Source organism: Myotis davidii, unplaced genomic scaffold (genome assembly GCF_000327345.1).
Source record: "Myotis davidii unplaced genomic scaffold, ASM32734v1 scaffold62, whole genome shotgun sequence".
Taxonomy (NCBI): Eukaryota; Metazoa; Chordata; class Mammalia; order Chiroptera; family Vespertilionidae; genus Myotis; species Myotis davidii.
In genome coordinates this window covers 1,929,374-1,942,845 of record NW_006295180.1, presented here as the reverse complement: position 1 = coordinate 1,942,845, position 13,472 = coordinate 1,929,374, and the positions used below count along the sequence as shown (strand labels likewise).

At 44.5% G+C, this 13,472-nt stretch overlaps 1 protein-coding gene across 1 annotated transcript in view; it reads left to right on the top strand.

Annotated features, from left to right (window-relative positions):
• The window catches only part of CD83 (CD83 molecule), a 17,560-nt gene extending 10,396 nt beyond the window's left edge, over nt 1-7,164 (top strand). The window contains exons 3-5 of the mRNA XM_006769708.2: nt 2,614-2,818; nt 4,634-4,740; nt 6,026-7,164. Coding sequence (XP_006769771.1) covers nt 2,614-2,818; nt 4,634-4,740; nt 6,026-6,154 — 441 coding nt within the window. The 3' untranslated portion in view covers nt 6,155-7,164. The remainder of the gene's footprint in view (nt 1-2,613; nt 2,819-4,633; nt 4,741-6,025) is intronic.
• The last annotated feature ends 6,308 nt before the right edge of the window (nt 7,165-13,472 follow it).

The following is a 13,472-nucleotide window of genomic DNA, read 5'->3' as shown; positions in this document are numbered from 1 at the left end:
CTCCTGTTTGTTCTTCTCACCCTGCCTTGGCTTTGCTATTGAAAATAACTAGAGGCCCGCTGGAGGGTTTTGCTAGAAGCCCATGAAAATCTGGCCATCAAGTAAATTACTTTTTGCTGTTGTTACTGGTGATGTTTGAAATGAATTCTCCTCTGCCCATGGGCAGAAGGCCACTGCCAGCAGCTCTGATCAGCTGGGCATACAGTACTTGCCTGGGAGGCTCCCAGCAGCCAGCATGGCAGTGGGGTCCTATTTAAGTAAATAAGCACAATAGTTTATTTTCCACCTGCTCCAGGGGGTTGGAAGTTTTGATCTTGACTTTTAGGGCCTTTCTGAGCTGAGGGAGGGGGTCACTGGATGGGAGAGGAGGCTCCAGGAGAGGAGAAAACCAGATGCAGATCACCTCAAAATGATTGTTGCAGCCAGTGTCTGTCTCTTCAGATGCAGAGATTTCTAGCAAAACAGTTCCAGTGAAATCTGTTAGCAAGTTGAACGGATTTGGAGGTTAAGTTTGAAAAGACATCACCGTGCAAATTGCAGAGACCTAGCTGACTTGATTAGTTCAAACTACAGATGTGGAGTCTCGGAACAGGTGGCCCCTGATGGTCTTGGACACCTGGCCCATCTAAAGCTCTGGTGGGAAGGGGGGTGGAGGGGACAGGTGTGAGCACATGATGAGGCCTTAGTGCAGTGATGGCGAACCTATGACACGCGTGTCAGAGGTGACACGAGAACTCATTGTTTTGATTGATTTTTCTCTGTTACATGGCATTTAAATATATAAAATAAATACCAAAAATATAAGCCTTTGTTTTACTATGATTGCAAATATAAAAAAATTTCTATATGTGACATGGCACCAGAGTTAAGTTAGGGTTTTTCAAAACGCTGACACGCTGAGCTCAAAAGGTTCGCCATCACTGCCTTAGTGTGTCGTTTAATTAGTCCTAAAAGGGAAACATTGAGCTATGTTATATGTATTTTAGAATCCGTTGGACGCCTTAACTTTTTCTAAGGTTCCTTGGCCACACCTCCTTTTTTCCCCTTTATTTTTGATCACCTAAAGGCCCCAGTCTGTAGATCCTTGATTATTCAGGAAGGAACCTTTTAACACAAGAAGAACCGTCAAGTAATAGGATTTACATTCATAGACTGGGCCTGAGAAAAGCCATTAGTCTTAGCAGCCCCGTGCCAGTGAGTGGAGCAGGGCTCCGTGCAGGAGCGATAAATCTGCCACCAGATGTCTCTGCAGCCCACTCCACAGGAATGCTAACTACACCCGAGGCTGTGGAAGCTGGAACCGGAGCTTTCTGGTGACTTCATAGTGTGTTCCCCTAACTTAATAAATTAAGCAGGAACCAACCACTGAGGGTGTGTGTGTGTTTTCTCTCCTTAGGTGCCTTGGCATCACTGGGTGTCCCCCTGACCCCTTGGTTATATATTTCCCTGCACGATTCCCTTCTGAGAAGGAGGAGAGGAGTTGAAGGTGCCCCAGAATGAGGGAGGAAGCACTGGCAGGTGCAGGCAAAGACAGTGACAGTGAAGCCTGCTAGTGCTGTGTCTTACCCTGGGGTGGCTCTGTGGTGCCCTTATAATGCTGGGGCCAGGAAAGGAATGCCACTGACCCAGGCTCCTGCTGGTCTCCAGCCACTCAGCATAGGGCTAGGGGCTGAGCACCGAACACAGTGATTCACCTCCCTGCTTGTTTAAGTCTGTTTTAGAAGCTTTGAAATATTTCATTGGAAGGTGGATGGGCAAGTTAATTAGGCAAATTAAGTATATACCTGGGGAAAAGAGAATTGATGGTGAGTGCAGCGGGTGCCTAATCTTTGAAGTAGGAGATGACGAAGAGACCCCAGAAATTAATCATAAAGATAGTTCAGGGAAAGAAATCCCACCCAATTAGTTTGACTAAATTTGACATCTCCAGGCTGATCTGTCCTGGGTACAGTAATTTAAGCTGTCACTATCCTTTCACGTGTTTCTCGATATGACCAAATGATCTGACACAGAATCTCCACATGGGACTACTGTCACCTGTCTTCCTACTTTAGTAGAGTAAGTATGGTACCTCCTGTAATGTCTCGGATGACCACACAGATATGCGGTCTTTGGAGAACAGCCTAAGTCAGATCATTGTCTGGCAATGGTCTTAACAGATTTAGGAATGTTTCCAAATCGAAGGCTGGGATACAAAAATAAGAGTCAGTCGGTGGGTGAGTTGGTAGCTGAAGAACACAAGAGGACATTTAATATAGAACAGCCAGCAACAAAATTTGATTCAAAGTGATTTACCCATTTCATCAGATCATCATGGTCAACACATCATCAGCATCAATAGCAACACTCTCTCTTTCATGTAGGGTAGAGGATGGGGTATGAAGGATCATAAAATACAGTCCTGATGTAATTCCAAAACAAACAGAGCCTTAAAGAATTGTCACCGATTCTCTCCCCCCGCCCCCAAAGGTCACACATCCATACAATAAACTGTTTCCAGACATCTGTGGAGGGTGGGTTTTGTGAAAACAAGAGGCAGCACATTGGTGTCGAGACTCAGTGCTTGCGGATCTGTCAGTAGAGCATGATTCAATGATTCTTTTTTTTTAACAGCTTACAGAGAACGGTGAAGAGAGGATAGAGGTGCAGAACCATCACCAGATGGAGCAGGAGGGCCCTTTCGAGGCCACCAGTGAAGGACTGTATTCCCTGAAGATCCAAAACACTACCAGCTGCAGCTCGGGCACATACAGATGCACTCTGGAGGGGCCGGAAGGGCAGAGAAACCAAAGTGGCACAGTGACCTTGAAAGTGACAGGTGAGGTGGTCTGCTGCACTTGTTTTCTTCTTGCAAAATGCCTATGCACTTTCTGTAGGTGTTAAAATTGACCCTTTCTGCTGGAGCCTAAGTCAGAAGATTGGAGCACATCTGTGTTCGATTTGGTTCACTGTCACACACACACACACACACACACACACACACACACACCCATCACAGCATAACCCTTGTCCGTCTCTAGCCCTTTACACTGCTTTGTTCGTCTTTGTAGAATTTCCTACACCTGACATGCTCCATTCTCTGCTTTCGTCTCTGCTGTCTCTGGCACAAGTAGGCACTCAATGAATATTATGATAGAAACAGGAGAAACCCAGCAGGGAAGAGCAGAGATGAAGTGAAAGCAAAGCTGATTTTCTTTCCTTTCCTCTTCGAAGGCCTGCAAGTTGCTAGGTGGTTAGACTCTAGAGCACTGATGGCGAACCTTTTGAGCTTGGCGTGTCAGCATTTTGAAAAACCCTAACTTAACTCTGGTGCCGTGTCACATATAGAATTTTTTTGATATTTGCAGCCATAGTAAAACAAAGACTTATATTTTTGATATTTATTTTATATATTTAAATGCCATTTAACAAAGAAAAATCAACCAAAAAAATGAGTTCTTGTTTCACCTCTGACATGCATGTCATAGATTTGCCATCACTGCTCTAGAGTCACTTAGATATGGTTCAGATGTTAGCTATGCTGTTCCTTAGCATGTGATCTTGGACAAATCTCTGATCGATTCTAAGCCTCAGTTCTTTCATCTCTAAAATGGAATAATAATTTCTACGACCGGCTTGCGATGACAGTTAAATGAGATATTGCATTAAAATGCTAAGTATAGTGCCTGGGGTAGACTGTGTGCACAATACACTGTAGGAAGCATTAGGCCAGTGATTCTAAACCTTGAGTCACAGCTTCCTGTGAGAATTCATCCCTAGACTATTACACTAACTTTTAAATCCAGTTTTAGGGGTTGACCGTTTTCTTGAGGTTGTCCCTGGGAAGAACCCCCCATTCATCTGCACTCCACCTGCTCCTGCCTGGCTTTCAGGGAGACTCAGTTAGCAACCTAGCTTCCCCAAGCAGCACATAGGATGTCATGTCTGAGTGGGGAGAGTCTGTCTCCGCCATGTCCCCTCCTGGGCTGAATGCCTCACTCGGCCTCCCAGAGGGTTGCAACCACAGCCTTTAACCCCTCTGGGGAGCTTGTTCTGTAGGCCACCCTTACCATCAGTCTTGGTGGAGAAGCTTTAATAATTTTACAAAAGTGTGTCTACTTACCCAGCAACAGCTGGGCAGCTCGCTGCCTCATTTTGTAGTCCTGCAATCCTCCTGATGTCAGGACACCCAGCATTCTGCACAACACAATGAAGATAGATAGATCAACAACTGGTGGTTCATCTGATATAAATGCAAATTAAAAGCCAGGAAACCCCGGACATTTGAAATGGAGACTGATGGGCAGCAGGATAAGTCTGGACCTGACTCCTGACTCTTCCATCTGCCTTAGTCCCTCAGCCTCTCTGAGCCTTGATTCCTTCATTTGTAAAATAGGATGCTCAGACCTGTCCCAGAAGATTCAGTGAGATGCTGTGTGTCAGTCCCATTGCACACAGCTGGATAGAGTGAGAGTGAGCGCTGGCTGCCGCCATCACTGCCACTGCTGTCGTTACTGTTGTTCTTCCGATGGCACAGATGTGAGGACAGTGATGGGAGACAGGGACTTAACGAGCAGGAACAAAGCATCTTAGCTTTTTATTATGGTAGAAAAGTCCTGTTAAATGGCTTCATATTTCACCTATTTTTTTAAAGGATGCCATAAGGAGTGCAGAGAAGCAACTTTTAAGAAATACAGAGCTGAGATTGTACTGCTGTTGGCTTTGGTGGTTTTCTACTTAACACTCATCATTTTCACTTGTGTAAGTATCTTCTTAAGACATCTGTTATTACTAAAAGATCACCCGGGGCACCAATCTGAATGTTTTGTAGATAGTGTAAGTCACTTAATAACAGAGAGCTAGTCTCTGTGCCCTGGACTGATTGAGCCCCCGGACTGCGAGAATCATTACAACAAGCTCCCAGCTTGTTTTTTGTCCTGTGGCTCTGCACAGAGCACTGGGATGAGACATGAAGTAAGATATCGAAGAAAATCTGAGAAATGCCTCATGGTTACAGTGGTGGAAAGGGCAACACCTTCTGTCCCCCAGTCGGGACAGAGGCACGTTCTTGTAGGCCAGTGAGCATCACAGCCACACAGGGAAAGATCAGTGTCATTCACCTGCCCTCCAACTGTTTCCTCTTAGGGCTTCTCTCCTTATATTTTGTTACTTCCACTCACTTCTTTAGAATTAACCCTGCGAAGCCAGAGCAGTAGGGAACACAGAGAGTGTCCTGTGGTAGGGGGTGGCTGGCTACTTTTTAGGCATCCTTGACATGCCCGTGAGCTATTGACAGGAGGCTCCAGCTTAGAGACTCTGAGCCTCTTCTGCATAGCTGCTCACCTGGGTTGACTGAGGTTGTGGGGGAGCAGGGTCAGCTCTGGGCCTGAACCATGAGGAAATAATTTTCCCCATCTGCCTCAATGCCATCAGGAAGGGCTGGCTACGTAGGGACCGGGACAGATCTCACCCAGGAGCTACGCCAGGGCTCCTTTGTTTGGTTGCTGATTAGATCTCTGTATTTACTATCTTGCCTCTCTGGTCATGTACTCCTCTCTCTGGTTGCTATTCTAAATATTAGTTAAGTAAAAGACTCTGGTGAGCACCTACTGTATAGAAGGCATAAGCTAGGCACTGTAGGGGTGTAAGACATAGTTCCTGCTCTCAAAGAGCTTGTAATTTTGTCCGTAAATGTATTGCATATAAGATAGTTAGAATTACTGGGCAGTAAATTTTAAAAGTGAGTAACTTTAGTTTTTTGTTGCAAATGCCTGTTTCTATGGGCACTGATTTTTCCATACAGATAACTAACAATAGGGGCCTGAAATGACCCCAGTCTGTAACCAGTGCATCTCCTGGTTAGAGTTTAGAAGTAGCAGTGAAATAGATCAAGCCCAGTGTAGAGTGAGTGAGTAGCCAGCGTAATGAGGGCTTTCAAACCACATGTCCAGGCAGCCCTTAGTGAATGGAGTCTAAATTGAGGTGACAACTGGTGCATTTCTCCAAATATTCACTTCTCACTTATCTCTTTTAATGTATTTTTCAGAAGTTTGCACGACAACAGAGTATTTTTCCAGATTTTTCTAAACCTGTAATGGAACGAGCATTTCTCCCAGTCACCTCCCCAAACAAGCCTGTGGAACTAGTGACTCTTCCCAAGACAGAACTGGTATGAGCAACTTTCTGCAGGATGTTTCTCCTAAAGTTGAAGGCTCCGTGGTGTGCCTGTGTGTCACCCAGGACAAAGAAGAACGCGCCCTACACCGAAGGTGGCAGCCTTCCTGGGAATTCCTTCACCTGACTGAAACATCTGAAGGGAATCCCACCGCACTTGCTGTGAATAGAATTTTGAAAACCATCACATGACCACATAGCATGGGCCACCGGCTGGGTGCTCTCTTGTGCTGCTTCCTCACAGCTACCTTCTCAGTGCTCTATTCAGCTATCTGGTCAACCTCTTTGAACTTTTTTCAGTCACATAAAAGCTATGGTGAGATGCAGTGGAAAAGGGTCTTGGGAAATGTGAATCTCCAGAGCTGGCCCTGGGACAGACTCTTGAGGACAGCTGCACATCTGGGAAACATCTCTTTGAATTTGCTATGTTTCTTGTACTAGCCCAGATGTTTTATGTCTGGAAGAAATGGACAGGCCATGCTGTGAGACAGTGGGGAATATTTAGCCAATGGTTTCCTGGTGTGAAGGCTCTGCTACTACTAAGGGGTATTATGTGTACATAGAAATATCAGGTTGATGAACTGTTCCCCAACAGGGCCTTTGCATCTGGGAAAGACATGTGTAAAGAAGCAATAAAAAAGAATGCCACCTTTATTTTTATATCTCTATAATGCTTGTCAAAGAAGGACTCGTATTTTTTCTCCCTTTGAAATTTATATCTACAGCTATCATTTCTAACTGACAAGCAGCCTGACTGTAGAGAGTGAGAGGACATCACCTGGGGTGACAACAATGGGACAGAGACCCGTTTACTGGCTTGTGACCCGGTGGAAATGTCGGACCAATCATGCAATCTGGGTTTAGTCCCAGTTGTCCCCACTACCTGTATGATCTTGGGCAAGATCCTATAGTTTATACTGTCTCGGTTATAAGCCAAAAGCTGTTGTATGAGTTGATTGAAATAATGTGTGTGAAAATGTTCTAAAAAGTATAAAGCACTCACTGTACACATTTGAAGCTTCATTGCGTTATTATCCTTATTGCAGTGGTGTTCTGGGCAGGGGAGAATGACTTCTACTTTTTACGTTTTGCATTGTCCCAAACAAAAAACCCTACAAGGGAGGCTTTCCTGTAGTCTTCTGTATAAGGTGCTTTTGGGGAGTGAGGAGGTCAGTTCAGGCGCTTATTCCTGAAGCACCAGCCAGAAGTCCTCCACAAGCCGCTGGGTCGAGCCGCTGGGATGCAGGGAGAAGGAAATTCACAAATGTTACGTAGATGTTTGGGCAAGTGTTGTGTTTTTTCTTATCAAATTTGGTCCTTTCCAGACTTGTTTTCCAAAGAGACTTTACCCCTTCAGTAGAGTGTGCATTACCTACATTAATGTTAGATTTAGGGTTTTTGCCTCTTTGTCACAGATTTCATGTTATTAAATGTATCCATGTGAATAGGGAATGTTTTTCCTTTTCTTTTTTCTTAAGATTTTAAAATTGAATTTTAGAGAGAGAGGAAGGGAGAAGGAGAAGAAACATCAATGTGAGAACATAACATCAATTGGCTGCCTCTTGCACGCCCTCTACCAGGGATCAAGTCAGCAATCCAGGCTTATGTCCTGACCTGGAATCAAACAGGTGACCTTTTGGTGCATGTGACGATACTCAACCAACTGAACCACACTGACCAGGGTGGAGTGTTTTTTTTTTTTTAATTTAAATTTCTTCTAAGACTTTGGAATGAGTTTGGGATGTCTGTAAATTAGTGTGAGAACCTGAACCGAAGGTGAAATTCTAGAAATGAAAGACTGGCTGAGTCCTTCCTCTGACAGAGAGGACATTTATGACAGGTAGACCTCTGTTAAATGGCACCCCTGAATCCCAAAGGTGCCCCTGAATCTATCCTAGCATTGTGTTGCCACCAGGTAGTGCATGATCAGCTTGACGACATGCATGACCATAGGTAGGAGGGATGGAGGAGGAGGGTTTCTACTTCAGAAGGGTATGTCAAGTCATGAACTCTGTATTTGGGATTCATGGGGCTTCACTCAAGATTCTCAAATAGGTCCATTACTCCCCAAATGGTAAGAACAACTAGTGCAAGTGGCTGTAATAGTTATAAAAGCATCATAGGTGAATCCACTTTGGAAAATGGCTCTTTGTAAAGATGAATGCCCATAAAATGGCAGTAAAGTTATAGATTCCTTTTCAGTGGAATCTATTTACCAAAAGTGCTGGGGAGACTTGCTGAATGAGTCATGTTGTCTTCGAAAGATTAATTCACAATGAAACTAAATGCTTCACAGCCATTAGAATTACAGGACCTGGAAAACTAGGGCGGGGCAGCCCTTTATCAGTCTGGACTGACTTATGCTGAAAACTTGATGGAAATGTTGTAGACTCAACATTTCATACCTAATATTTGGTATTAGGTAAATATATATATTTATGTGTGTGTGTGTGTGTGTGTGTGAGAGAGAGAGAGAGAGAGAGAGAGAGAGAGAGAGAGAGAGAGAGAGAGAGAGAGAGAGAGAGAGAGAGAGAGAGAGAGAGAGAGAGAGAGAGAGAGAGAGAGAGAGAGAGAGAGGAAGAGAGAGATGAGGAGGGCAGAATTTATCAAGGAGACAGTGTTTTCCACTGCCTCAATTAAGGCCTATCAAGGTAGTTCATAGGAAGGTGGATAATCATGGACCATATTTTTTTGTCTCCACTGCCAGGGAATCTTTGTTCTCAAGGCTTCCTTTTGTCTATGGAATTAGAAATACAGTTATAATAATTTAACCTGGTGATGTTGCAAGACAAATAGATGAATATCAATTTCACATTCTTCCAAAAGAAGGCCTATGGTTTTTGTTCCCATAATAATTCTTAACCTGATCAGCACAGAAAATATTGGGCTGCACTTGGGGAACCTACAGAGTCGGTTATTCGCTAGGCTGGCAGAGGAAAAGATGTGACAGCGGCCTGTGGGCAGAGAAAGCACATGAGGCTCATGTGTTTGACCCCATGGCACAGCCAGAGCTGGGAATCTCAGAATAATTCTGTCGGATTCCCCAGCTCTTTCCTCATTGGCAACTTTATTTGGCGGTATTATCTAGCTGATTGTTTAGTACTCCATCTTTCCCATGTAAAAGTAGCCAAAGACCTAAGAATCTTAGATGGAAGCTGTTTGCTTAATTCAATAATTGTCCCTCATAATTTTGCAACCATTTGTTTACATAGGCAGGTTTTATCCAATTGGCGATAAGATACAATAAATCAATTCTTTGGTCAGGGTCTATTATTGCTGTTCATTGTCTCCTTGAGATTAGATATTCTCTAAATTTCACCTTTATATTGCATAAGAAATGACAATTTGACCACCCGTCTTTTTGTAGTGTGTGTGTGTGTGTGTGTTGAGTGAGTGAAATTAAACATAAGCATATTTGCTGAGTATACACCCTGGACAAAAGACTGGTATAGGCACTTTATGTAGAACCCAGAAAACACAAGACAGTCATTCATTTCAAGGAGCTTACAATCTAGTGGAAGGACAAATGAGCTCAGAGTTGTATGTGCAGCTACTTGTTTTACTTAACATTAGGGAAGTATACAAAGAATGGTACAGAAAAATTCATGTGGGGTCCATAGGAACTTGGACTTGAAAGATAAGCAGGATTTTGAATGGTAGTAATGGGAAAAGGTGGTGGTAATGGCAGGGGCACAGTCTTTAAGGCAAAAAGGTAGAGAACACACATGAACACATATTGATATGAGAGCTTGGTGGGCACAGGGCCAAGTAGGGAGGAGTCCAGGCCAAGTAGGGAGGAGGCAATAATGGAAGACAGACAAGTTATAGAGAATTTGCACAGTGGGGCAGTTTTGAAGGGCCCTGGGTTGGAGAGCCATATAATTAGATTCATTTCTAGGACAATAACCAGAAAAGCGAAGTGAAAGATGAGATGGAAGGGCTGTAGGGGATAGGAAGCAGGAAGACAATGCAGGACGCAGATAGAAGCGCAAAGAAGCATAGCATCCGTGGAAGGGAGAGGAGACGGAAGCATGCTGGCTCTTACACGTTGATCTTTGCAGTTTTTAGTGCTGGGTTTTCCTATGCTCTTAGCTGCTGTACATATTTTTTATTTTTTTTTGCTTAGGTCTCCGTTCCTTTTATAAAGATAACAGAATGGAAAGAAAAACTATTTCTTCTATCTTAACCTCTGCATCACAGGCGGAACTTAATCATCTTAGACAGAAGTCCCCATGTGTCACGGCTGCTGTGATAACATACAGCTCTGGTGCGGCTGCAGTCACAGATATTATGTGGTGAGAGCTGTGGTCACAGACGGCACGTGGTGAGAGCTGGTTTTATCCATCTTTCCTCCCTCTCCTGCCTCAACTTTGCTGTCCCAGCAGGATACTCCTGGCTTCCCCTATAATTTGATATTATATTTGATCAGTGAGGTTGATTTAGGAAACATGGAGGGCATCACCCCAGCTCTGTGGGTTTGTTGTTCTGTGTCTACAGTCACGCAGCTCATGTTTGCTTCTTTCACTGGTCCTGTACCTTTTTATACTTTTGTTCAACTGATCACATGTTAACATAATTGCTCCTTAGATATTTTTAAAAATAAAATCTTCCAGCAGTTGGCTGACTAACAGACTAACAAAGCATTAAGATAAACCAAAAGACACCTTCAGGGAGCCTAACGGGCGGTGCGAGGTGTGAATACGTTTTAGAGGAGAGGAAGATGGTGGCATATAACACTGCTTGTGGCCCCAGAGATTGAGAAATTGTACACGAGCCCCATCCCCTCCTTCAGAGACAAGCCATTTCACTTGCAGATAGCTCTCTTTTCTTTTCCACTTCTGTATTTCACTCTCCCCGTGGGATTCCCGGCAAGGGCACAGTGAGGTAACGAAGAGCTATCAGGGAAGCATCATCCAGGCGGGTGTTTCCATGGTTCCTGAGAAGTTAGAGTGAAGAGAGGTGGCACAGGTTGGGCCTGGAAAGCAAACCTTCTATTCTTTCCTCCTTTCGATGCATCAACACGTACAGCATCCCTCTGGGCAAGGGAGACAGCTCTCGCTTAGTGGTTCATTCAGATTCTGCATGAGAAGGAGAGGTTGTTTGATTTTTCATTACAAGAGGGACGATTTCTTCAAATTGACCATTTTCCCCCTCACTCCCTTTCAAAGTAGCCTGTTTACAATCTACTCTTGTAGATTACAGTACTGAGACAAGTGGAGAGAAATTCAGACGTTGAAAAGCTTCAAGACATCCCACAGGGTTGGAACGCTTTTTTCAAAGGGAAGGAAATCTGCAAATGTGTATGTACTTGCCTTGGCCCAGAAAGAGCCAGCTGGACAGCCCGTAAGTGGGTCCCATTCAGCAACAACAAAAGCCACGTCAGAAGCCAGGGGGCAGGAGGCTGGGAACTAATAATAATTTTGCACTTACACAGCAGTTTTCATCCGTAGACCTCAGAGTGCATTCTAAACATTAATTAAATTGCCCCACAGCTCTGTGAGACGGCTGTGTATCACTATTTCCAGTGTGCAGGGGGTGGAGGGAGGAGAAATGTTACGATGCATGGGTGTGCACTCAGAAAGAGCAGAGGGACCTTCTTCCCTGTGACCCAAGGCCGTGATCTTAGAAAATCCAGGACCCATTATTGAGGCCTGCCCTGCATGTGGAAAAAGGTAGTTTGGGTGAGACTGTGTCCTCCAAAGAGACATGTTGAAGTTCTAATACCCAGTACCTGTGACCTTATTTGCAAATAGATTCTTTGTAGATGCAGTCAAGTTAAGATGAGGTCATAGTGAAATAGAGTGGGCCTATCTCCAATGGCTGGTGCCCTTAAAAGAAAAGAAACATTTGGACACAGACACAGAGAACAGAATGCCACGTGAGGATGGAGGCAGAAATTGGGGTGAGGTGTCTCCAAGCCAAGGAATCGAGAAGGGGCAATGAAAGAAATCTTTGGAGGGGGTGTGGCCCTGCTGACATGTCCCTCCTACATAACTCAGTCTGCCATTAGACTGTGGTTTGAGGAGAATCTGCTTTGCTCAGGTCAGCCCTGTTCCAAGATTCTCCTCGCCTCCTTTTCTAGGGCCCCGAGGGCTGCTGGGAGTGGTCCAGCCGGCAGGGGAGCTGCAGCTTCTCTCCCTGCAGGCTCTGACATGGGTGCACATCCAGGAAACTGGAGAAGGGGAGCTACACAGGCATCTCAGCGGTCAATGGAATCCTTTTCCACAGCCTGGGGGCCACGCAGTGCAAAGAAAGGAGGTAGAAGTTGCTCCTGCCAGAACAGTCCAACGAAGAATCAGCAACCTAACCTTCTTTGAAAGTGAATTCTGATCTCAGTTAAATGGGAACTCTAATTTACCCAAACAGAAACATTCACTGCCAAATGGCTCATCATCTTTTCATTTTTTAATAAATGCAAACAAGTTTTTAGTATAATTTCTTATTTCCCCAGGCTCTACATAACCCAGGGTATATGTAAAGCCTTGATAAAAATAAAAAGTATCTTTAATGTTGAGTTCCTCCACCAAACTCGGCTGTTATCCCAAACACAGGTCCAATTCCTTGTGGGTCCCCAGTGACTCACCATTGCCCTTGGCCAGCCATCATGCTTTCCTTTGGGAGGGCCATACCGCAGTTACTCTGCCACCTGCTGGAATGATTTAGCAACTGCATCCTACATTCCTGTGGCTTAGGTCTCCTGAGGCTGACTTGCAATTTGTTGCTATTTCTGTAGCAGCTACTGGGCCCTTAAAAGCTGGAAAGGCCTCTCTTACCAATAAAAGCTTCCTAAATAAAAAACTAACTTCTTGAAATTTCTCTCAGTTCCTGGAATTGGGGCATTTTCTACCACCCCAGTGCTGCATTCAGAAACATCTGTTCCTCTACAATCAGCCAAGACCCACAGTAGGGCCCAGGCACTGGACAAAGACTTCTTTGATAGTGTTTTAATTGGGCTCCTTAGAAACCTCTGCTGACTAGGCCCCACCATGGCTTCCTCTCTGTCCCTGTAGAATCCACTTGAGCGAACAAATTCTAGGGAAAATTTCCCACCCTCAGTACCTGGCCACCCTTGCTACCTTTTCCTGGCCTGCCTCAAGCAAGACTTCTGTTGAGTCAGTCTAGCAAGAATCCTCTTACCGCTCCTCTCTCTGTTAGTAATTTCCATCCATTGACCCTCACTTGCTCCTTCACTACTGTTGACCTTTTTTTGTTGTTGATAATCCTCACCCAAGGATATTTTTTCCATTGATTTTTAGAGAGAGGAGAAGGGATGGGGAGAGACAGAGAGAGAGAAACATCGGTGTGAGATGTTTCTCTTA